The following is a 26,259-nucleotide window of genomic DNA, read 5'->3' on the forward strand; positions in this document are numbered from 1 at the left end:
ATGGTTTCCCTATGGACAGAAATTCTAATGGAAACACTCCTGGGTTTGTATTTTTTCCAATCTATGTTGTATACTTAATGAGTATGAAATTATATTTGCAAGTGGGTTTATCTCTCAATTAAAAAAAAAAGGTTTATTTAAGCTGACATTCTTCATGGAGGACATTAGATTTTTAAAGTATTGCCGCACTGTCAAATGGCTCTGGGATTTTCTTCTGCAAAAAGATAATATTTTCAGCCCAAGTGTTGTAGACAAAAGAAAAATACTTTTGCTTTAATTTTATTTTACAAATTACCACTCTTAAATTGCCAGTGACCCAGCATACCTGCCTCTGTGGATTGAAGTTGTAGAGCAGCAGGAAGATGGTGTTATAGTGGCTGTGTGACCATCCTTTCTATAGTGACTCCTTTCTAATAATTGAGGTGACTGGAGTGATATTTATATGGTGGAAATGACTGGAATCTTTACTGGGGACCTAAACCACCTTATGTGTATTAATCATGGGAAGAGAATCACTAAAGAGTTTCAATGTAAATTTGGAGACAGACTAGACGGCATATAATCGTAAGAAATCTTTTGCTGAAACCTAAAGTTATTTCCATGTCATGGATAAAATGGGACAGTTTTGAAAGCAAAAACAGGCTGTGGGGCAAAGGAAACTGCCTGCCTGAAACATTTTCTCTTCCCACTATACTCACTTGTGGTACTGGAACCTGGCTCCATGGGGGATGAACATTTCCTCATTTGTATTTCCCTTTGACTTGTATAATGAAAGATACCTATTTTGCACAGCATGCAGGGGTTGAGGAGGAACATAGCTTTAAATAAAATGCTGTGTCTCCCTTATGTTACTTGAACCTTAAACACAGAGTTGAAAGTTTTCAGCCAAAGTTAGTTTTGGGACCTTATACAAGATTTGTGAGTGTGTTGCCTGTTCACAGAATCAGTGTTCTTCCCATATGAACTGCTTGCATATTTAAAAACAAAATACTGTACATATTAACAAAAAGAAAGAAAAAAGCTTCAGGCCTACAACTTCCTTCTGGTCCTCAAAAGAAACTAAACCTTATAATTCTGCTCCCAAACTTCTCAGGAAAGGTGATCAGCACCTTAATATCTTCCACTATGCTTTTAAGTGTCTAGCTCCTATAAGTTCTGGGTATAAATTTATTTCTGATCATAGAATCATAGAGTTGGAAAAGACCAGAAGGACCATCCAGTCCAACCCCCTGCCATGCAGGAACTCACAATCAAAGCAGTCCCAACAGATGGCCATCCAGTCTCTGTTTAAAGACCTCCAAAGAAGGAGAGTTTTGATTAATTGATTGATGATTCAGGGCCCATACAGACAGGCCAAAATAAAGCTGCTTCGGGTCACTTTGAAGGTATGCTGTTTAAATGATGCATGCATTCTAAGACTTGCATGCTTTCAATCAAACCCTGGTCTCCAAAGTCCATAGATCAACATTCAAACCACTATGCCACACTGGCTCTGTTTTAATATTTGGTACCCTAAAAATCTTTACAAAATCAAATAAGATCTATCATAGCAGAAGCATAATACTTACTGGTACTTCTCTCTTTATTTCAGGTTATATTTCTTGGTCTCTTTATTATGCCCTTCCACCAATGATCTATTATTTTCCTTTACAAACATTGAAACTTACTGGCTTGGAAGCCTTTGCTCTTGCATTCTTCTCTCCAGCGTTCTTAATTATTGGTGTGTTTTGGCGGCTGGCAAACAAGAAATGCACTCTAGCTTTCCTGAGACTGAGTATGATTGGTAAGTATCCTTTCATAAAATGTACTGTATTTTTGTAATACTGGTCACATGGCAATAATAAGGGGTAAAAATCAAAGCATGTGAATATTTAAATGGCTGAAAGCATCTTGTAGTAGGCAGTTCTTTCTTTCCCCACTCTCTGATTCCAATACGAGATATTGCAGGGTTTCTAGCACGCACGAAAGGAAGGAGTGTTGAAAGTTTAGGAAAGGGAATATACAGGGGCAGCTATAATGCAGTACAAGTAATTGGGTGTTTTCAAATTAATCACCCGATTCCAAGGTTCAAATGCAGTGCCTCACTCATGCAATTTCATATTGCGTTTTCCTGCTGCTTCCTGCATCTTTTCCCTACCAGACTACCAACCAAAGTACTATTGGGAACATACTTCTCATCAAGCAAAAAGCAACAGGTGGCCCCATCCCCAATTGGGGGTTATACTGTTAGTTCCACCTCCCTGATTTTGGGGTTCCATTTGAGAGATTTTGGGGGTTTTACACCTGGTGTCCCCTAGATTCTTTCAGAGAAACAGTATAAAAAGAGGGTCCCAGAGCAACTTTTTATCTCTCCTTCCTAGCTGGCCATAACAGAGGATGAAAACCACTTAGGTGGTGAATAACAGGGGAATACCATGGATGCTGGGATGCTCATGCTACGGTTAATGTCCTGCTGCTGGCTGCCTGTGGGGCTATTGCAATGGGAAAGCTTTTGGTTTTGATTTCCGATTGCTGGTCAGCTACAGCTACTGTTTCTTGCCAGTGGCTGGTGGTTTGTATTAGTTGCTGCTGGTCAGCTATGCAGCTTTGCAAGCGGCTGTTGCTGTCCAATTGCTGGGCTGCAGATACTTCTGTTGCAGCTATTTCTGTATATTTCCCATTTCAGAATGAAGCTGGCATTTGGACTAAATTAGTTTCTGTTACGGTATTTTAGTAGGAATTAAAAGTGTAAGATGGGTCCTTTTCAATACTTTTCAGATCATAATTTTTTATTTATTGGCAAATCATTATAGTACTTTTGAGGCCTATGTACATACTTGTATTCTTGTGCTGTGGAGGATTGGGAGTACAGCATGTACCCTCTCCCCGCCCAGCAGCTCAAGAAAACAAGTATGTAGAAGGTTTATATTGCTTTGCAAACTTCTTTCCCCAGCCCCCGCATTGTCCCTTGAGAGTAATAAAAAGTTAAAATTTAAAGATATAGCCATGTAAGTTTGTAGAATCAGTATGCAGAGATCTCTTGGAGCACTTTCGAGACTAACTGAAAGAATGCAGCATGAGCGTTCATAGACTTAAGTCTACTTCCTCAGATACATTTACAAAAAGTGAAATGTACTTTATTCATTTATTCTCAAATAAGTCTTTATTATTTAGAAAACTGCATTTCCATAGTGTACTTCGGTATACTTTTAAATGGCTTCTTTTTAAGCTGTGCTTTACTAAGATTTCCTATCTTAACCTCCCTAAGCACCCCCCTTAAAAGAGACAAAGCATGCTGACTTTTGTACACTGTGTCCTTGAAATTGGCCCATGATTGACTAAGGCCTGCAGAATGAATGTATGCAAACGTGTCAGCTTGAGATTTGAGGAGCTGACAGATTCTTGCGGCCAATTTGCTTGGCCAACAGTCAGGAATTCTGGGAGCTGAAGTCCAAAAACATCTGGAGGATCAAAGTTTGGGAACCACTGCCTAAGTGAATGTACAAAAGATCAAACAATTGCTTAGAATTCACCTAAGTACCTTCTCCTTGATATCAAAGAGAGAAACTGAAATACATGATTAACTCTTCCAATTAAATTAATTTTATTTAATAGTACTTTTGTACCATTATATACTATTATGCTGCATTGTAACATTATGCTGTATTGTACCATTATGGTGCAGCTTTACATTAACAAAACCATATTTCCTCTTACAGGAAGCCTTGCTTCTTACCAAGTTCCAAATGCTTGCCTTCGACTTTTGATCTTGGCCATGGGTGTTTCTTCATCATTGGTGGTTCAAACAGTAACATGGTGGTCTGGGAATGGTTTACAAAGGTATTGTATAACAGAATATAAATATGCATCACCAAAACTGCAGATGATCTTTTTTGATACCACTGTCAAAAAACAAGAACATACTTTTAATTGAAAATAACAATTATACATATCAAAGTCCATATTGTGGAAATGCTTTTATGAGGCCAACTAAAAAAGCACACAAATATCATGGCAACTGTTGAAAATTCCCTTACCTTTATACAACAGCTATTGTTTTTGGTTGTTGCATTGCTTGTAAATATTTTTTAACATTGTACTTTTACAGATACTGCAGAATCTGGGGATTTATACTAGGAAAAATTCTTCTTGTTGTTATTCGGATTTGGTATACATCATTGAACCCTCTGTGGAGCTATATGGCTTTCAATGCTGCTATAATGATTTTAGGTTTCATGGCAGTTCTTGAACGAACATATGCAGGTGAGTGTTTAGAAGTGATCCATCTCTCAGAAAATTATTACATAATGCAGTAACGGTGGTACATCACCCCCTCCAAATTAGCAAAAATTTACAAAAATTATGATGATGGTTGTTGGAAATGTGGAACTGATTTGGGCACTTTTCATCATATGTATATAGAAATGGTGTATAGCTGCATATATATTATATCTATATTATTGTGTTTGGACCATTAATAAAAATAATTTAATCATTTCAGAAAAGGACAGTGGGACTGCTTCCACCACCCAAAAGTGGGAAGAACTGAGGCAACGGCTGCAGATGTGTGATTTATTTATCACAACTTGTTATGTGAAACTACTGAAATAGGGGACGGGGACCCTACTTTATGTATTAGAAGTTGCATGTTACTGGAATTTCAGTGGGGGGAAAACAGGACAGGAAGAATGTTGTATGAACAAAACTCTGCCCCTCCTCATAAGTACAGGTACAATTCCTGCCAAATCCCAAGGTTTGGGGGCATCTGGAGGAATCCTCAACTACTTTCAATAACTGGTCTGTTTAATAGCAGTCTTAGGCAATTCCTTCCTTCAGAAGGCCCTTTGATTTTAGAAAATGTTTTAAAATTCTGGTTCAGCCATCTTCTAGTATTTTAATGACAATAACTGTTCACTGTTTTCCAGACACATATTGTTATCTTGCGTCACTATCACAAACAGTGCGAGAGAACTCATGTCATGCATGAAGATATTGTTAGAAGTTGCTCTTCTTCATCCATGTGCTTTACAAGGCTAACGTTTCACATTTTTATGTCATCATTTAGGTGCCAAGAATCAGGCTGATAATGAAGCAGAGTACATTTTACTTAGACCTAACTGGCTTTTGTCAGGGATGGCTTTTGGCAGCTTGATGTTCCTCACCTTCTGGATTTTTGGAGAGCTCTCACTAGTTTCTAGATGGGCAGTGAGTGGACACCCAGAGCCTGGACCAGACCCTAATCCACATGGGTAAGTGTTGGCTATTCCAATATAAAAGAGGTCAGAACAGAGAGCTATGAACTCAGAAAAGTTCAACATTTTGTGTTTGTGGATCATGTTTGGATGGTAACTGCTGAAGTTTCTGCAACTGAAACCATAGACTATATGCAGTGGGAGCAACCCACATTGAACTCAGTGGGGCTTACATTTGAATAGACATGACTGTGGTACATCTACACCTTAGCAATAATGTACTTTGACAACACTTTAAGCAGGGACGTAGCCAGGATTTTAGGAAGGGGGGGGTCCAGACTAAGGGCCACCATTATAATGGGGCTTGGGTGCGGCGGCGCAGCAGCACACACCATTCGTTTTTTCTAATGGAAGGGGGGGGTCTGGACGCCAAGGAACCCCCCCCCCCTTGGCTACATCCCTGCTTTAAGTGTTGTAGCTCCATCCTGTGGAATCCTGGGATATGTAATTTTACAAAGTCTTTAGTCTTCCCTGCCAAAGAGTGCTGGTGCCTCATAACACTACAAATCCCAGGATTTCTGTAGGATGGAGCCATGGAATTAAAGTAGTGTCAAACTGCATTATTTCTACATTTGCTTAATTTGTTATCATTTGCATTGAGAACAGATGCTTCATCTTTGAACAAGCTTTGCATTAAGTGGCTTCTTGAAAGCTTTGCCTCTTGCAGTCCTTCTGACTTGTATGATACTGTTCATGCAATGTTTGAAGGAGTGGTTCTTCTCTTTTCCTTTAAAATACTAGATGTTTCTCTTACTAATGGGCAAGACTGAGGTTTCTTGATGGTCTTTTGGAGTTGTTTTCCTATGGGAGGCTTCTTGTTTGCCATTACTATGTTCCACTGCCATGATCAGTTTACAATTAATGTGGTTTGACACCACTTTAACTGCAATGGTTTAGTGCTATGGAATTCTGGGAATTTGTAGTTGTTGAGGCACCAAAGCTCTTTGACAGTGAAGGTTAAATGTCTCACAAAACTACACTTCCTAGAATTCCTGAGCACTGAGCCATGACAGTTAAAGTGGTGTCAACCTGGATTATTTCTGCAATGCGAACATCCCAATATTTTCTTCTGGTGTAATAGGTTTTCAGTATGAGCTTCAAACCTTTTTCAGTCTTTGAGTAATTTTAACACCTTTCATCTCTTTGCTTTGTAGTGATAATTGTCTAATGTATTAATACAGTAGTTTTAAAATGGTGAGTCATAAAGGAGTACCACTATTGTGTGTCTCTGTTGCCAGGTTCCAGCCAAACCTTAAACCTGTACCATTGGTTTCAGTGAGATAAGCCTATGCTTAAGTCACCTCAACTTAAATCAATAAAACTTTAACTGCACATATTTGTAGATGCTTACTCAGCAGTAAGTTTTTGTGTCCACAATATCCATACAAGAATGCACAAACATTGAGCCTAGATATCTAATTTCACTAGATTTGGGCTTATAAAATATACTCTTTCAACTTCCTTTACTTTTACTCACCCAGTTTCCTTATTTTCTCTTCCATTGACTGAGCATTAGAGAAGTTTTTCTTCTTTCTTAAAAAAAAGTAGAAATTTTGCCTTTCAAACCATAGGGTGATGTCTCAGCAAACCATTTCTGTTCCCATAGATGCCAAAATGAAGCATGTAGATACAGCGAAGACAATTGGCAGCAAAACCCAAGGAGCCATATTGTGAAAACTCACATTTCTTTAGAACAGTCTGAAAAAGCCCTTTTGTATGAATGAAAAGAAGTATTATATATAATCCAAATTTTGCAGTTTAAATTCCACCTCATGTTTCTCTGATTTCTAACAATTTTTTTTGCAATCTTCTGTTCTTTCTTTTGCTTCAATATATAGAGGGGCAGTTCTGTTGGGACTGGCTCATGGACTAATGCTTTCCTTTTGGTCTTGGTCTACCCCTGCACTTTGTGTCTGGTGTGTGGCAGGTAAGATTAAATGCATTGCTGTAGTCCTTAAGCCTTTTAAAACCAAGTTCATAAAAAATGTGTTGTATCTACTGTAAACTTTCAATAAAGATCATTTAAAAAATAAAATAAAACCAAATTCATAAACTGGAATCCTGAAATAAGCAAAGTCCAATTGTGCTTACATGTATGGAGGTGAGATTTGCTGATCTTTACCTGTGGTGAAGTTTATGAACATTTATGAGTTCCATTTAATGTTACTAGAAAGCAGAGGATGAATAGATATTTTGAAGTGATGTGATAAATATTTAATGAGAAGTTCTGCAAGTTGAGTGTCAATTTGTTTTTGTTATTATTTGCTATCGAGTCAGTTTCAATTTACAGCAGCCCTATGAATGAGATACCTCAGAGAGCTCCAGTCATCAACAACCCTGTTTGTAAAGTTTGTAAACTCAGAGCCATGGCTTCCTCTACTGAATCTATCCATCTGTAATATGGTCTTCCTTTTGTCCTATTGCCTTTCACTTTATTTCCATGACTGTCTTTTCCAATTGAGGTATGTTGTTTCATGATATGCTCAAAGTATCATATGCCTGTTACAGACTGCCAAAATAAAGCTGCTTTGAGTCATCTTTGGAGGTATGCTATTTAAATGATGCATGGGTCCTAAGAGTCCGGAGGTCGCGCCAAAGCCACACTCCATTCCTGAGCACTGGAGTGCAGCTTTGGTGCAGCTTCCGGATTCTTAGGATGCATGCATCATTTAAACAGCATATCTCCAAAGAGACCCGAAGCAGCTTTATTTTGGCAGTCTGTAACAGGCCCTTGTCTCAGTGTAGTCATTTTGGCTTCCAGGGAGCGTTCAGGCTTTATTTGCACTTGGACACATTTATTTATCTTTTGGTATCAGTAGAACACTCCTGAAGCACCACATTACAAAAGATGTTTTTTTTCACTGTCCAGCTTTCACAAACTGATAATAATATGGCATGGATGAGTGTAGCTTTAGTATTTAAAGTAATATCTTTATGCTTAGGGTGCTTACCTAGTTCCTTCATAGCTGTCCTTCCAAATCTTAGGAGCTAAATGCATGCGCCAATAGGCCCATGTTTCCCCTGGCCTGGCATCATCCTGTATGCCAATAGCCCTAGGCCAGGGTTGGATACTCCAGAGGCTAGTCCAACAGTTCTGGACTGACTCTGGCCCAAAGGGCCCTAAACACAATCTAAAAATACAAGCTGTTTGTGGCGTAATTTCCTGAAACTCTGCTGCAATAGCCAGCAGATGGCATGGTCCCGTATACCCCTCACCTACTGCCACTGGCATATCTGCTCTGAAGGCCCTTGCCATAGCCTGTGATGTTGCAAGGGGGTGCCTGGCAATGTGGGTGTAGCCAGGCACCCCATTTCTGCCCTTGTGGGTTGCACCAGGAGCCTTCAGAGCAGACATGATATTGGTGGTAGGTAAGGAGTGTGTGGTGGATCCATGGTGCAGTGACGGGCAGATGTGTGAACACCTGCCTATCACTGCACCAGTCTTAGGATAGAACCAGGTTGGACCTATGATGAACAGGATACAATGCGGTTGACCTGTGGTGTGCTTGCCATCTGAATAAGCCCCTACAGATAACTGAGGTGATAGAAAATATTTAAAGTTCCATTTTGAAGTTATGTAAATAATCTCTGATCCTTCCTTTCCCTTAACAGTCAACTGTAGTCCTGCTTTTCACTTTCTTCTTCAACTTTCATCTGAGGCCATTCCAAATCATTGCTATTTTCTGTGAGTAATATGGTGACATCTGCACATCTTAGTTGGTTGTTGTTCTTTCCTCGAATTTTGACACTTAACTCCTTTGAGTTTAATCCAACTTTCAGTATGATATGTTCTGCCTAGGAATTAAATAGACAGGGTGATAAAATGCAGCATTGTTTGACCCTCTCCCCAATTGGAAGCTATGATGTTTCTCCATATTTTGCCCTGAGAATGCTTTCTTGTCCAAGACAGTAAAATATTGTGGCACATGTATTTCTTTTAGAGTGATCCATAGTTTTTTGTGATCTACACAATCAACAGTTTTGCTATTATATATAAAGTACAAGCTGATTTTTTTCTGAAATGTTCACTGCACTCCATTAGCCAATATATATTTGCAGTATGATCGCTCGTGGTGCCTCCTCATTGTCTGAAACCAATTTGCATGTCTGACATTTCTTGCTATTTTATGGTAAAAAAAATCTTTGTTGTAAAATTCTGAGCACCATTTTGCTGTATGGGAAATTAATGTAATAATATCCAGTGGTTACTGCAATTTCTGATGTCCCATTCCTTGTGCTGATATAAAAGAATAATACAGTAGAGACTAATCCAGTTTTCTAAAACTTCAAGAAGGTTTCATTCTCATATTATCACTGACTTAATAGATGAAGGAAAGTATGCATAGTTCTTTATGCCAAAATTACTTAACCTAGCACTCAACAAAATGTTGCACTGTGTCCCTAATTCTAGCTATCTCAGCTGTCTCAGTGGGGATGAGAATTATTGTCAAATACATCTTGTGCGCTGCATGTTGGGGAAGGAGTAACTGAGGAAGGCTGAAAGAAAAGCAGTTACATGGGCCCTTGGTATCCTCTATGGTTTGGTTCCAGGACCCACCATGGATACCAAAATCTGTGGATGCTCAAGTCTCATTAAATACAATGGTGTAGTGAAATAGTGTCCCTTATATAAAATAGCTAAATCAAAGTTTGCTTTTTTGAATTTATATATTTTTGAAATATTTTCAAGCTGTGGATGGTTGAATCTATGGATAAAGAATCTGTGAATATAGAAGGCTGACTGTAATTTTGGATTGTCCAGAGTAAAACTTGCTTGGAAGCTCTGATATGTCTAGTTTACTTGGGTAAACTGACATTGTTCAGACATTCCTGTGTTACACACTTGTCCATGATCCCTATCAGCCTAGTTTCTGGCCCAGTTTCGATGATGGTCTCAGTATGCCCACCCTGGTATTATCTTTTTCTGGGACAATTCTATCCTCCTAATCCTCCTCATCTTCTCAGTAATTTCCCTTACAGTGGATCATTAAGTACTGGGTAAGCTATCTGTAGAATTTCTGAGTTTAAAAGTTAATTGAATCCTTTCTGTTGGATCACTGTCAGACTGTTTTTGGATCATTATTCTTCTTTTGCCTGATAGTCTTCTTGTGGAGCCAAGAGACCTTTATTATATTGCTTGCTATTTGATACCTATATGAAGTTGATTGATCCCTATATGAAGGTTGCCTAGAACAGTGCTTCTCAGGCTATCTGATGTGGGAGAAAAGATATTATTTTTTTCCAAGGTGCTACAGTTCTTTCTTTCTTTCCTGGAAAATTGTGTGGGACGAGTAGAAAAGGTTGGGTTGGGAGTGTCTGGTTCTCAAGATGTTGTTAGACTACATTTTCACACACTAGATTTTCCATCAGCCTTAGGAAGTAGAGCCAGTGGTGAAGACTAATAAGAGCTGAATTGTAATTTGTAACAATTCCTGGAGTGGCCACACATTCCCCATCTCACGTCTAGATGTTACAAGGCCAGTATCACAGTGTGTTTCTTTCTGTCTTTCCATCAGGCAAGGCATTAATTGACATTCTTATTGTTGGTAAAATCCTTACAGAACATAAAAATAACTATCATTATTACCTCTATCCTGTCCGGCTTGCTAGAAAACTAGGATAGCATGTCTGTCTAGTGGTATTTATTTGCACAATAACTCGGGGGGTAAAGAAGGTGGAGAAATAGTCCCTGGCCCAAAATCATTCAGTGAATATAATGTGTCTGAGTAGGGATATGAAGGAAGCCAACCTAAGTCTGAACATATGATGCACAGGGAGAAATGAAGACAATAGCTTTTCACAAGGACACTTGGGAATCTCACTTTTTAACTCTAATTCCTGTTTTAATTCCTGTTCATAATACTTTGATTACATGTGAATGCTGTTGTGTTATGTTTATTATGGATTGTGATCCATAAAATATCTTGGTGCTCTATGCACCAAAATGAAAATAAACAATAATTTTCCATGGTGTAATATTATTTCTGTTGGATTCTTTTTAGGGGCAGCAGGAGCAGCTGGCCTTCTTTGCTTACAAACATGGTATGCAGCCATTGCTGGTGACCTCCTTGCTGTCTTTACAATGTGCATGTGGCCACGCATAACTGGATGTTTTATTAGTTGCTTATATCCTGGAAAAGCCATGAGTACGGCCATGCTCATGTTAGTGCTTGAAGTGTTCTTCTGTGTGTGGTGTACAGCTTATAAATTTGTGCCTGGTGGAATTTATGCTAGAGAAAAATCCCACATTCTTCTAGGTATGTTTGCTCTTTCCTAACCAAAAGCAACAATCAAATTTGCTATACTTGATCTCTAAAAGCTGTAAACATGTAATTTAGAAGAGTTTCGCAAGCCCTTCCTATTTGTCTTCACCACTCAAGTGAAACCCAGCATTTATAGAATATTACGTAGAACTCTAGATACTGTTTTGATTGTTAGGCATTCAGAATGTTTTTAAAAGAGTGGCAAGAAGTAAAGCAATATAACCGCATTCTTCCATTACTTCTGAATGAAATATTGAGATTCATATTACAGAGAGTAGATAACAATAATATGATTGTAGTTCACATATCACGGATAGCTCCCGGCTTTGAAAAGTGGCCTCCAAAGTGTGCCTGGGACCCGGGATGCAGTCGCCTGGTGGAATTGGTAGCAAATTACAAGCAATAATACTGGCCTACATCCCGCAACCCGGCTGCATCTTGTTAGGGAGCAGTCGGGTTATTTGTCCATGCGATAATCTCCTAACTCAGCAGGGAGAAGAAGACAGGAGTGGCAGTCTTTCCCTTCCCAGTATGCTCAGGCAAAGGCAAACTGCTGCAGTCTCTCCTAGCTTGTGTCTTCTTCCTCATTAATTACTTTTGCCATAAAGCATTACAGCAAATACCATGTTAAAAACTCTGTATCTGTCATATGTTCCTTACAGGGATTGTCATGATGTTTATTGTCTTAAACGTGCTAGTTGACTGCAGGAAAGATCTTCACTGTCTGTTTAATGTAAAAAGCAGTAACAAACATGACTTCAAACTAAGTGAAAAATACATCAAATTATGTAAGTATAACTTTGCTTCATTCCAAAAAGCAACTTGGTGGTTGACTTTCAGAATATTAAAGTAGCACTCCTATACATACTTACCAGGGAGTAAGTCCTGTAGAAATCCATGGATCTTATATGTGAGTAGACATGTATAGGAATGTGCAGTAAATGTGCAGGGTTACCGGTAGGTGAATATGTTCGTGTCCTGTAGGCATAATTAAGTGTTAGATGGGTTGGACAATGTGTTAAACAACCCTACCCAAAGAGCTTTTGGTCAACTGTAATAACTAATTTGACAATAAGTCAGGTATTAGTGTATTTGCAAGTGTGTTGTGCTTGGTAAACACTGTATATCAATTCAGTATATATGGGATTAATCCCTCCTCCCAATTTATGCTACTGTTTTCTCTTTCTTCAGAATTTACCACTTTTGTACTGAAGTATTAGGTAGATAAACGAGAGGTAGGCAAACCATACTTTCAAGAGTGTTTTTTCAAAGGCCCCAACTTCCTCAGACTTCTTTAGACTTCTTCTGGAATGGGATTTCAGCTTTTAAACAAATCCTAAGAGGTGCCCTACTCTGAAGCATACATATATACACAGGCATATTTAACCCCCCCCCCCCAAAAAAAAAAAACCAAAACAAAAAAAAACAAAAAACCCACAACTAAAAATTGACTTATGGTTCATTCTTGATAATTTTTTTTGTGGAATATGTTTTGTGCCTTTTTTGCTAGCCTCTGTGGCTCACAAAAACTGGGCCTCAATTCCACTTTAGGTCAAGCATGTTTTTGCTAAACCATGCTTGACCTAAACTGATTTAGACTGCATCTGCACAGTAGAAATAATCCAGGTTGACACCACTTTAACTGCAAACTGGAATCTTAGGAACTGTAGTTTGTTGTGCCAACAGACCCCTCTGACAAAGAAGGCTAAATGTCTCACAAAACTACAACTCCCACAATTCCACAGCATTGAGCAATGACAATTAAAGTGGTGTCAATCTTTCTTCAGTGTGGATGCAGCCTCAGAAGAACAGCTGGATCTAGCTACATAACTCTAGGTTTATGGATAACACAGTGTTAAATGGAATCAGAGCTACTGCAAGAAGGTATCTCTTTGAATGGAGCCCTGGTGGCGCAATGGTTAAATGCCTGTACTGCAGCCATTCACTCAAAACCACAAGGTTGCGAGTTCAAGACCAGCAAAAGGGCCCAAGCTCGACTCAGGCTTGCATCCTTCCGAGGTCACTAAAATGAGTACCCAGACTGTTGGGGGCAAATTAGCTTACCTGCTAATTAGCTTACTTGCTGTTCACCGCTATGATCTTTGGAATAGCGGTATATAAATTAAAAAACCAAAAAAAAACCAAAATAGGTCTTCTGTGATCAAGGCCTCGTCCAGAATGGTCAAATTATTGTGACAAGGCAGTTTTCACTGTTGTCTTTAACTGCTGTTATTTCTGAATGATGTTTCTTTTGTCATTATATATTTCTTGGAATTCTTGTCAATTAACACAAGTTTTACTAGAAAACTGAGTACTGCACTTTTTCTTGGGTACAATGTAGTACAATTTGAATTCCAAATTTGCATGTGCACCTCTTGTTAGGGTTCATTTTGTTTTGCGTTGGGGCCATGCTTTCTTTGGACATGTCTTTGGACCAGCTTTTAAGCTCCATTTTAGAAGTGTGTGTGTATGTGTTTGAGAAAGAGCATTGGAGTCATTCTATGGGGTTATTCACACTGTGAAAATAATCTAGGTTGAATCTGGGTTGAATGAAGCTGCTATAATATCAGTTGTTTACATGCATCCTGAATACACTTGATTAAGTTGGGGGGGGGGGGGGGGCTGCCAAAAAACCTACTTATTCCCGGATAAGCGATATCAGTTTTTCCCCTGAGTTTTTAAAAAAGACCCGCAGCATCCGTAGTGCGAATAACTGATGTGAATAGACCTGGGATAAAACACTGCATACCTTGAACATGTTCTGAATGCATTCACATTGTCAACTCTATCTTTACTCGAATGTTTGCATGTGTAAGCAATGGAACTTGCAGACATGTGCAATGATGTGGTTCCATAGTGTGAATAACAAACCCAGAATGCATGAATGAGATTATTTGCATTGTTGAATTAAAAAAAAACTGACTGATCCTGGTGATATGGGGAGAGTGCTGCCTACAGCTGTTTCCTTGACAAGAAAATTGTTGTAAATGGAAAGACAAGGGGAGAACAATCACATATTTGTAGTAAATATGTGTTGTGCATCCCAGTCATTACTCTGGAGGGCAGTACCTTGGACCTATATCTGTAAAGACTTTCTTTTCAATACTAATTTACCAAGATGAGAGTAAGGATAAACATACACAGTGGGCCCTTGGTATTTGCTGGAGTTTGGTTCCAGGACATCCCCCTCATGGATACCAAAATCCATGGATGCTCAAGTCCCATTAAATGCAGTGGCATAGGAAAATGGTGTCCCTTATTTAAAATGGCAAAATCAAACTTTGCTTTTTGGAATTTATATATATATTTAATATTTTCAAGTCGTAGATGGTTGAATCCATAGGTAAAAAATCCATAGATACAGAGGGGCAACTGTAATATAGAGTTATGAGACACTATGGACTGAAACACAGGTGAATATGAATTAATATATTAATTTGGCAAAAATCTGCCCTGTTTTGGTCTGTTAGAAAAATTCTAGAATTATGGTTGTGCTGAAGTCTGTATGTTAGGTAAGCTATTATTAATAACTGAAATTAGTAGGCTCCTGAGAAATCAAAATTGGTGTTATCTTCCTTGTGTTCATATACTGTATGCATTTTTTTTTAAAAAAACCCTCTTCTCTTCTGTTTCTAGTTTTGTGGCTACTAGTTGGTGTAGGTTTACTGGGACTAGGATTGCGATATAAAATTTATGAGAAAAAATTAGGCCATGGGGTGAGTGATTTCCTTCTTTTTGTAATGCATTTTATTGATATGTGTTTAATATTTCATCTTTGTTAGCTTCCACTAGTGAAAAAATAGTATTTTGGGATGAAGTGAATGGAGCAATGCATAGAATTCAATGTGTGTAATTCTTTGGATATATATAGCAATGGCAATTCAGAATTTTTGAGACTTTGATACATGATTTTTCCAGGAGCAAAAGTTCCTAGATGTGGCTATGAACCATCAAACAATGATAAACCAAGTGAATTACCACATAGGGCTGTCAAGTTATGCCTACAAACAGTAGATTGAAATAATTTAAATAATTTAAAATTATTTCCCTAGGTTTTCAGTAAATTAGATGTTAATTTTTTGAAGCAACTCCTCTTTGCCCTCTCCCACAATGTATTTTATGAATTGTGTATACCTCAGAATGAATGAATGAATGAGTTTGTGTGTATTGTATCTATTGTATGTATGTATGTGTATAGTACTTTCCAAGTGTTCACAACTAAACAAGATAGACCCTGCCCTCAAGAGAGAGTTAATTGCAAGGGTAGCATGTAAATGCAGTTATTTGAGTAAGGTCCAGTTGGGTAATATCTAGTGATGAAAACTGAGATTGTCCATCTTTTCATTTGATGCCATTTGATATAAGTACCATGAAAAGAAAACAATAGACCCTTTTTCTCTTTTCAATTTTTCTAGCCTCCAAAGAAAGACTTCTCTGCCTTGATTTGGCCATTCAGGTTTGGCTATGATAATGAAGGGTGGTCTAGTTTAGAGCAATCAGCCATTCTGCTGAATCAAACAGGTACTTCCAACAGAATTATGTTTGTTTGAGTGACTGAACATTATGCCCCATTGTCTTCCATAGCAGGCTCTTCCATTTGTTACAGAGGGAACAAGGGCTTCCTCTGCAAGGAAGCAAGAGCTAGTGGTAGATTCTTTGCCCAACAAAGAGCTCTTGGACAGGAAGCATCTCTAGATCTAAAGTCAACCATCAACTGTCATGGGAACATAGGAACATAGGAAACTGCCTTATGCCATCTCAGTCTGCTTGTATATCTAGTACCCACTGTTTTCTAGTACTTTGACATAGAGCTAAAAAATATTAAATATTCTAGAGGGAAGCTCCAGTGGCCATGCCATCTGGGGATATGGTTAGCAGTAGTTCATCAGGGTCCCAGGTGAATATTATCTCCGTTGCATGAGTTACGTCCTTTCCCTGTTTCTGATGACATGGAAAGCAGGTATTCCATTACACTTTTGACAGAGGAGTGAATTTACACCTTCAGGAAGTTGAAGTGACAGCTGTAATGTAGCAATAAACATCATGAATTGAGAATGAGTGTAACTGCTCTAGTTCTTCCATCCAAAGAACCTTGGAGAAATTGTTACTTCTTTGTCCCAGTTTCCTGGTTTTATATGTAAATAATATTACATTATTACACAGAGTTTTCATAAGGATTATTAATTTCATTCTGAGATTCCAGTGATGGAGTCATGTTGAATCTCACTGCTTTTACCAGAAACAACAATCCTACCCTCTCTTGCAGCTCCTTCATGCTCCCTAAACACATGCACTGGGAAATGCCCTGGAGCAAGTGTTTGGTACCAAGGAAGACTGTAGCAGGAGGTCAAGGGAAAGAAGGCCTTGGAAGGGTTGGATGTATAGGAAGGTTAAAAAAGAATGGTGCAAAAGTAAAGCTGTTCTTAATTCAGTTTTACATCACTGTTTTTGAGTACATGTATTACTGGGCTTTACATCTTTAACAGAAAATTTCACAACATGGAAATAATAGTGGCAGGTTCCTATGTCACAAAAGGAAAGAGCAGTTGTTTCAGCAAACTTTTTATTCAAAACTAACAATATGCACATGCAAAATGAAACAACCAGGCCAAGTAAGCTATGCATTAGTAAACAAAAACACATCGAACCTTTGAGATACCACTTGAAAGCTTCTAGAATGCATCCCAGGATTTTTTTCCTCTTTAGCCAGTCTCCACTTTTCTTATAATTTCCACTCTTGGTGGGCAAATGAGCAGATTATGCTTTGTAATATGTTAAGAATAGCTGGTGAGATAGGATTATCTCCTCTTGCCTTTTCTGTTTTGCTGTTCACACAAGCCCAGTGAGGAATTCTGGAGGCAACTGTTGTTTACCTTGCCTGTGGTAGATAATCAGGCACACACAGCTACAAAAGGATCATTAGAGCAGAATCCTGGTCTTTCTCAGCTCAGGTGTTTCTTCACTTTATTGCAGACACCATATTACAACCCAGTATCACAAGTCTGTGTTTCTCCAACCATCCTTCACCATCCTCTCAATGCCAATGTTGCTAAAATTCCAACTAGAAAGAAGGCAAGGAAGAAATGGGGATTAGGAAGATGTAAAAAGGCATTGTAAAGAGGAGTTTATCATAGGCTTTGTAGCGTGACGTAGTGGTTTGACGTAGTGGAATAGGACTCTGGAGATGAGGGTTCAAATCCCTGCTCACCTCTGGAAACCTACTGAGTGACTTTGGGCCACTCTCGCACCCTCAGCCTCAGAGGGAGGCAAACCGCTGCTGAGAAAATCTTGCCAAGAAAATTATTTGAAGACACACAACTGTTGTTGTTAATTGAGGTATGAAATAATCATTGCTGGTGTTTGTCAAGGGTATGTACTGTGCAATGTTGATGTTGTTATTGCTAGCATTATTATTATTATTATTATTATTATTATTATTATTAGCAGCATACCTTTTGCAGGTAAGTAAGAAAAACCTGTGAAATTCATGAGGTTGTCATAAGTTGACAGGTGACTTGAAGGCACATAAACCCAAGAATGCATTTAGTAAATAAAATAGGTACTGGGCTCAAAGTAGTAGACTGAATATGTGAAAACATTTATGGTCATTAAATATTTCATTATGCACCTGTGGCATTACTTGGGGGTGCGGGAATGCTGACCACTCCAGGTGACAACCTAAGGGAGGGTGACACCACTGTTCCTCAGACACCTACCTTTTGGCAGAAACAGGCTGTGACATTCATCTGCTTCCCTTTAAAATGCTTTAATTGATGGTGTGGGAGTGGGGCATAGCTCACTAGGAGGAGAAAGGAGAGGATACAGAATTAAAAAAAAATTAAAATGTAACAGTTAAAATGTGATTTTTTAAAAAAAAATAAGTTTGAAATTTTTCAAAAAATATTCTTTTAACATTTTCTTTAAAAACATCACATTTTAACCAAACCTTCACTATGTATAGGTAAATACATTTAGGTTGTTGTGTATGATATTGCAATTTGAAGGTATAGTTTGAATTTTGCTAGTTGTTTATGTCACAGCTATCAGCATTACATTCAGTGTTATATGGGGATTAAGATTTATGAATAAAATTAGTACCAAAAAAAGTTTACTAATGGGAGGAGGTCAATAAGGGGGGAGGGACTGGCAGCATGAATTACTGCACCAGGTGACACCGGCCCTAGTGATGGTGCTGTTATGCACATAAAGATTTGTTGCTCCTGTTGCCAGCCACAGATACTGACAAAACATCAGGAATAAACTCTTCTAGAACATGGCCACATAGCCCGAAAAACCCACAAAAAACTATGGATGCTGGCCATGAAAGCCTTTGACTTCACATTGTAATCAGAGAGTTAGATCCAGACTTAATCCTACTTGGACTAGACCCCAGTTATACTCCAATTCATCATGACCTGACCAAACTCAGAATGTTTTTAGTTTTATTTCAACTTTTTACCCAAAGAGTCTACCAGTCAAAGCACTGAAGGATAAATAATATTTTTGATAGTTTTCTTTTCTTTTAACAGGAACAAAATGACATATCTGATGCAATGAAATGATCTTCCAAATTTTTCATTTTCCACTTTCCTTAATTTGTACTGGGGAAAAAGTAAATAGAAGGTCATTGAATTAGTTACACTCCTGTTTCAAAACATTTGTCTTTCTCAGGTGCAGATTTCATCACTATTGTGGAAAGTGATGCCTCTAAGCCATTCATTGGGAACAATGATCCAACTATGTGGTTAGGAGAAAAACTTGGTTTTTATACAGATTTTGGCCCAAGTACTCGAGATCATACTTGGGGGTGAGTGTGGGATATGTGAATACAAAGACAGAGAAGCAGGCAATTAAAGACATGTGTGTTGTATAAACTGCAATGGGAATTATATTGTGTTGTGGCAAATTAAGAATTTGCTATCTGCTTAGGCTGTATATAACAAAACAGCTAGAAATGCTACTGGCTGGAAACTAAAGGAAACAACAATTCTAAATATAGCTGTGAAGGTTTGCTATTAAGTGGAACTTGGTGAACATGAAAAACATGTACTGTTTTGTTATACAGAGGCTAGAAAAGCTCCTTTGGGGGCTATAACACCCCAATTCTGGGAATCATAGTTCAAAAATAATATTTCCAAGCTTTGGCTACGAGGTCGAGTTTTAAACTGTTGATCACCTTTAATTCATGAACATGTAAATAAACAAACAATCACTTAGTCCTTGTAGCTGACCTGATAGTGGAAGCTGGAAAGTATAGGATGCCTGTGAACATTTCCCCCATGATTTAATCTAATAAAGCTTTTCCCAGAGCTTTAATGTTCAATCATTCCATGCTCCCCCCATTTCCTTCTTTTCCTTTGAACCTTGCATTTGTGTCCTATCCTACTTTGTAATGACAGAGGTTCTGTTGGCTCTTCACTGCTAGATGAATCATTCTCCTTCTCAATAGTGGGGCTGTGGGCAACTCTCCTGGTCCAGTAAACTTCAATTGACAGTATTATTGGTTTACATTATGCTTTGAAGCTAAAAGTCTTAAATCATTTTATTTTATTGTATTGCAGGATAATGGTTCTGTCAAGGTACCCAATTGTGAAATCCAGGCACCATCTTCTCCCCTCTCCTGAGGGAGAGATAGCACCAGCCATCTCCATGACTGTAAACTTCACAGGGAAAATGGTGGATTTTGTAGTTGCTCATTTTGGGAATGAAGAGTATGTATGAAAATCACTTGCTGGACAGACAGAAAATGAAAAGTTAAGAAGCAGAGTTGTACTATTTTTATTTTGGTTTGTCTTTTTGCTGCAATCACATATAAGAAAACATACAGGGCTGGTTTGTTTGTTTTTAACCATGGTTTGCTGTGTGTATGGCAGAGTTATAGTGCCTGATTAGTCCAGGCATAAAACTCCCCATCACTTCCAGCTGGAACAGCATGACTGGTTTGGAATGACAGTGTTTATAATTGAACACATCTGGAGGATACCAGATTGAGGAAGACTAGATTAATATGTTCACTTACACATGAATTTCTCATTGCTTGATTACTCAGTGTAGATTAATAGCAGATGCTTCCGTGAGGTGATTCCACTGGAGAGTGTTGTGAAGTTTTACGAAGCACCCAGCTGTGGGACTGCATCTGTGATGGCACTGTTAAGCACTCATCATCTGCAGATGAAGAGACAGGGAAAAGATTCAGGAGGGAAAAGTAGAGAAGAGAAATTGCCTTTCTTTTACTTTGCTTGCTACGCAAAGATGATACATGTCTCATGACAAACATATCCTGAATGTGCATAGGAATATTCTTTAAAGATTAGTGATGTTTGTTCATTCTTAAAATGGATAGGATCTATTATTGGATAGAGTGGAATCAACCATGCTCAGTCATAGTGATCCTTTGGTATCCTGAACATGTTCTCAGAATAGCCTGCCTCACGTGTGTAAGCCCATCTATGCACTCAAAGAAAAGATGTGATCATAGATAGATAGATAAGCTCTATAGCAAGTGATAGCCAAGATTTTTGCAATGCCCTCCATTGTATATCACCCTTCCTTTCTTTAGAAGTAAGCCTTTTAAAAATATTATTAAATTTTTCAGGGAAGATTTGGACAGAAAGCTCCAAGCAGAAGCTGTTTCCAATCTACTGAGGATGAGTTCTGATCAGATTGCATTTCTAGGATATGTCACTTCAGCTCCTGGTTCCAGAGATTACATGCAATTAATTGAAAATGGCAATGTTAAGGTATTATAACACTAACAATTTATCAGTGCTTAGTAAAAAAACAACTCAAAATCAATACCAGGACAGATTGGTGGCAGAAATATATATTTAACTCCTAACAGTAAATTAAAGAAAACTGTAGATTCATAGATAAAAGACGTCAAGATTCTTTAAAATAATTTTGTGCTGTCCTTTTCTCCTTATGTGGACCTAGTAGAGCAGCTGGATACCAATGAAGATGCACAGCTCCTGTTTGGTTTTTTAACAATTGTGTGGCTGGGAGAGGCCAGCTGGAGTTTTGGGGTTGAGTGGCATCAGTATGCTGGTGGTACCCAGCTCTGTCTCTCTTTTACAACTGATGCCAAGGAAGCTGTGGAAATACTGAATTGTCTGGATGCAGCAAAGGACTGGATGTGGTTGAATGGACCAAGGCTTAATCCAGCCAAAACAGAAAACCAACCTGGGATTAGGATTGCAACTTGTTCTGAATGAGGTTGTTCTCCTTCTGAACGAGAAGGTTCATAGCTTGGGGATGCTCATGGGCTGGTTTCATACTATCAAAAATAAAAATACAATAAATGAGAATAAAAATCCATGCCCACTTCAAAATGTACTGCTGTGATTACAGAAAGTGCAATCAGTTGTGCCACCATATTGTCCAAACTCAATACATTTCTGTACCCATGTACAAGAATTTTGTAAAAGCCCTGTGTAAAGTAGCCTCTAGCTTCACATTTACCAAACCACAGGCCTCTGAAAACTTATTATGTAGATATTTTTGTTGAATCTGTAAAGACATAATTTGTTAATCATTTTTTCTTTGATTTGTTTTACTTATGCTTAGGATATTGACAACACAGATCACGACAGGTGGTGCAGTTATATAATGTATCGTGGATTAATTAGGTATGTCCATCAAATGAATACCTTTATTATTTGCTTTCTCTGCTGTTCGTAAAGACTGTTTATGGCCTATTTCTAGTCCTTACTTTATGACATATTGCATACATTTCAGGAATTTCACAAGGGGGCCATGCATTCAGAGCATACAGAATCAATTGTATAAGAAATAAATGACTGCCAGTGTGTTTCTAGGCCCAGTGGAAAGTGCTGGCAATTATCTTTATGGCTTTAAATCATTTGGGAGGACCAGTTTATTTGAAATATTACTTATACCCTCTGTGGGAAGGAAGCGTCATCTTAAATAGGCCACTATTATGGTCCTGGATAGTTTTCTGATATTCCAGCTGAGTTCCACAGAGAATTTATTGGTGGTGTCTGTAAACCACAGCCAAGACCTTACCACTAGGCCATCAAACCAGTAAAGGTATATATGGGGAATGATAACTAACACAAAAATGGTTTAGCTCAATGACTGTGTTATTTAAGGATCTTTTAAATCTATGTATATGAAAGTCCAAGGCAAAAGAGAATCCAAAGGCAAATCCTGAATATGATGAGTTTTATTTAAAAGGGGAAAATACACACACACACAAAACTCACACACTCACAAGGACTAGAGAACTTGGAATAGAGAAGGCTTTATACAACACCTGATTGGATGCTGCTCCTCTTGCAAATGGTCTGGAAATGGAGAAAGGAACTCACTCCCAAGTTCCAAGACTGAGTGAAAGAGGGGTTAGCAACAGCATCTTTGCCTGCTACCAAACTAAGCTGCTGAACAGAAGAAAGGTCAGGGTTTAAATAAGGTTTTTATGCCCTGGAACAAAGTGCAGAGGCTACATGGCAAAATGGTTTAAATCTTTGTTTAAGGATCTTCCAGGGTGTGAACTGGGGGTATGAATAGGCATATTATCTCTCCAGACCTGATAGACAAAAAAGATGTTTATCCTGGCCGGGATCATCTCATCATCCATGATCAGGTTGCATCTTACCTCCTTTGCTACATCCAAAAACTAAATGTCTCCTATGCTGGCTGACGTGACTCTCTAGCTTCCAACTTATAGCATTCACATTAGGATCATAGAGGTGGAGTTCATAATATTTATGATATTAACAAAGAGGGGTAGAATGAAGCCCAGAACCCCATAACATGTCCTAGAACAGTGCTTCTCAATTATTTTCTGTCATGCCCCCCCTAGGAAGAAGAAAACATTTCGCGCCCCCCGCGCGACTGTAAATAGTATCATTTGTCTATAGGTGTGTCCAGGCCTACAGATACAATCACACCAAACGTTCTCTGTCAAAAATCTTCTATCAGATCATCTCCTTGGTATTGTGATGAAATTTGTGCAGTAAAAGCTGGAATGCAGACTTGAAACTAACGTAATTAAATGCCAGTTTTAAGTGTCCATACCTGAAGCTGTCCAAAAGCAAGAAGGTGGGGCAGAACAGGTAGAAATACATATTCCTAGATGTTATTCAGAGCCCCAGACCTGAAGGAACTGCTGTCTAGGAAGTCATTTCTGATAAAGTATGCCTAGGCAGAAGAGTGAGGCTGAGCACCTATTATGCAATCCTGCCTCTGTAGCAAATTATTCCCTGTTGATGTTGAGTTCTGCTTTCAGATCATGTTCAGAAACTGTTAGCTACAGATAGATAACCATCAACTGCAATGGCTCACAATCACAAAGGCCAGTTTGGAAATCCTGATTAAGCAAAAAAATTATTTGGATATTTTATTACATTGAAAATATTATATATCTTTATGGCAGGTTGGGCTATGCTCGAATTTCTCATGCTCACCTGAGTGATTCAGAACTCCAGATGGCAACTTTTAGAATCCCAGATGACCTAGATAATTATGCTGACAATGACAAAATCACCATTGATTCCAGTGAAGTTCCTAAAGAAACACACTTCAGTTCACGGTTAGTGTATTTTAAACAAACAGTTTGTGAGATTTTCAACAGAGTAGCTTTGAAACTCCAATCATACTCTTACATAAATGATATATGAGGAATTAATAAATACAGTTTAGCAGCCCATACCTAGAGTATGGAATGAAATGACCCCATTTTCTGATTCTATCAAGATCACTATATTAAATAAATAATTTGCAGATGTTGAGGTTTTGTGTTTAGTTTTTCCATTTGAAATCTAACAGAAGCTAGTGCAGTACTGGGATATGCATTTTCTCATTTTCAGATGCAAGTTTCTCTAAATTCAGTAGGACTTACGTTGCAGTCTTACACATCTGCTCAAAAGTAAACCCCCCTGAGTTCAAATATGCTCACAGGTAACTGTATATAAGATTGTTCCAGGTAAGTTTATAAACAAATGAAGAAAGAAATGGCTTAGGCATGGAAAACCTGTAGAAATTAATAATGGGACAGTATAGAAAAAGTCAAATTAGATGATTTAATTAAAATCATTTTGATTCTTGTTACAAATTAAATATTGATTACACGATAAAAATGAATGATCAGAGAAGGATTATCATGTTTGTGTGATTTAGCAAGAACATGTTCTTACACAGATTTGTTTTGTATAGATTTGGATCCTACAAAGAGGGACACAATTATGAGCTGAATCATCACTTTCACATGAGCACACCAAAGTATTTTAAACAAGCTGGCTAGAACGATGATACACCAACACATTTTCAAGAAGGAGAAAACGATGATGACGACAAAACCAAAAAAGATCAGAAGCCCTTATTTAAAAATAAGGCACAACTGTATGAATATTTCATAGACCAATTGAATAGATCATGTTCAATCAAGTAATTTATAGTGCAATCCTATAACTATCTCCTCAGGTACAAGTTCCATATCATTCACTGGGTTTACTTCTAGGCAGTGGCATCACCCAGTGCGGGAACTCATGTTGTCACCCCCTATTGACCTACTCCCATTTCACACCATACAGAATCCTTAGTAATGTTTTTTACACTAATGTTATTCGTAAATCATGGTTCCTCTATCCCACTGAATATAATGCTGTGAAATAAACAACTAGAAAAATTAAAATTATCCCTTCAAATTACAATATCATATGCACAACCTAAGTGTATTTACATATACATAGTGAAGATTTGGTTAAGTACTTTTAAAGAAAAATTTAAAAGAATAAAAAGGTTTTAAAATGTCAAAAATTTAATTTTTTTAAAAAAAATTAAAATGTTGAATATTGAAATTTTAATGAAAAAATTCAAGGGCCTCTTCTTTCTCCTCCCACTGAGCTTCACCTCACTCCCACCATCTCTTAAAGCATTTTAAAGGGAAGCAAATGAATGCCACAGCCTGTTTCTGCCAAAAGGTAGGTGTTTGAGCAGCAGTGGTGTTACCTGGAGTGGACCACACCCCCAAGTCAGGGGAGGATAAGCCTCCATCTGAGGTGTGACAGCAGGGCCCACTATTGTAACATTTTTTTTTTGTAGTACTGTACTATATACCGTAAGCTACCATTTTTAGATACTTTACCGTATGATGGACGATAGAAAATGCTGCATTTTTATGCTTAATAAAGCAAGGAGATAGCGCTGTGGCTGGCCATCACAATCTCCAATTATCTTCTGAAGCTGTTCCAGCTGGCAAGGGTCCTCTGGGACCTGTTTATCAATTCAGTATTCTTGATTCTTTGTCCCCAAATGGTCTTTTATGTCTGTAGGCAGCTGTGGAGCACCTTCGTGGACAAGGACTTTTTTGCTCTAGCTAGAGAGTAGATTAGAAATATGTTCCATGCTTCATCTATTTGCAATATTATTCTACTCCCCATGACTTCTTAATATCAGGAGTTATGCAGAGTGCATTTCTATTGCAGTTTCATGCCGATGTTACCATTTTTTGAATGCTCACCTTCAGTTTAAAATATCTTATTTTTCTTTTTCTTTTTTAAAAAATAATAATATTCTTGTAATATACAGTACAATACAATACATAACATTTTCCTTTGTGTGTGTGTGTGTGTGTGTGTGTGTGTGTGTATGTATATATAATTTGCATTCTAACATCTTATATCTAAATATCTTTAACATACCATCTCAGTGCTCCCCTTCTCCACAGCCATTTCCATCTTTATACTCCATCCAAACTTTTAATTCATTTTGTGGTAATTTTCCATCTTCTTTTCTTAATAGTTTTT

The 26,259-nt window shown here is 38.0% G+C and overlaps 1 protein-coding gene and 1 long non-coding RNA gene across 2 annotated transcripts; one reads left to right on the top strand and one right to left on the bottom strand.

The window, feature by feature from the left end:
- On the top strand, window positions 1-25,035 carry CWH43 (cell wall biogenesis 43 C-terminal homolog). The gene is made up of 16 exons (XM_089526970.1): window positions 1-43; window positions 1,592-1,783; window positions 3,699-3,819; window positions 4,088-4,242; window positions 5,045-5,228; window positions 7,070-7,158; window positions 11,234-11,488; window positions 12,157-12,282; window positions 15,131-15,210; window positions 15,910-16,015; window positions 19,166-19,301; window positions 20,056-20,205; window positions 21,090-21,234; window positions 22,058-22,119; window positions 23,889-24,044; window positions 24,668-25,035. The coding sequence occupies exons 1-16, from the start codon at window positions 1-3 to the stop codon at window positions 24,753-24,755; spliced, it is 2,088 nt and encodes a 695-aa protein (XP_089383096.1). The 3' UTR covers window positions 24,756-25,035.
- On the bottom strand, window positions 17,292-21,770 carry LOC149312718 (uncharacterized). Its single transcript, XR_016281427.1, has 4 exons — window positions 21,674-21,770; window positions 20,514-20,659; window positions 18,211-18,293; window positions 17,292-17,555 (listed from the first exon to the last, which is right to left on the bottom strand). It is a non-coding gene; the product is annotated as an uncharacterized LOC149312718 (long non-coding RNA).
- Window positions 25,036-26,259: the final 1,224 nt, after the last annotated feature.

This window comes from Sceloporus occidentalis, unplaced genomic scaffold (assembly GCF_023333645.1).
Source record: "Sceloporus occidentalis isolate IW3139 unplaced genomic scaffold, rSceOcc1.0.p SCAF_5, whole genome shotgun sequence".
Lineage (NCBI taxonomy): Eukaryota > Metazoa > Chordata > Lepidosauria > Squamata > Phrynosomatidae > Sceloporus > Sceloporus occidentalis.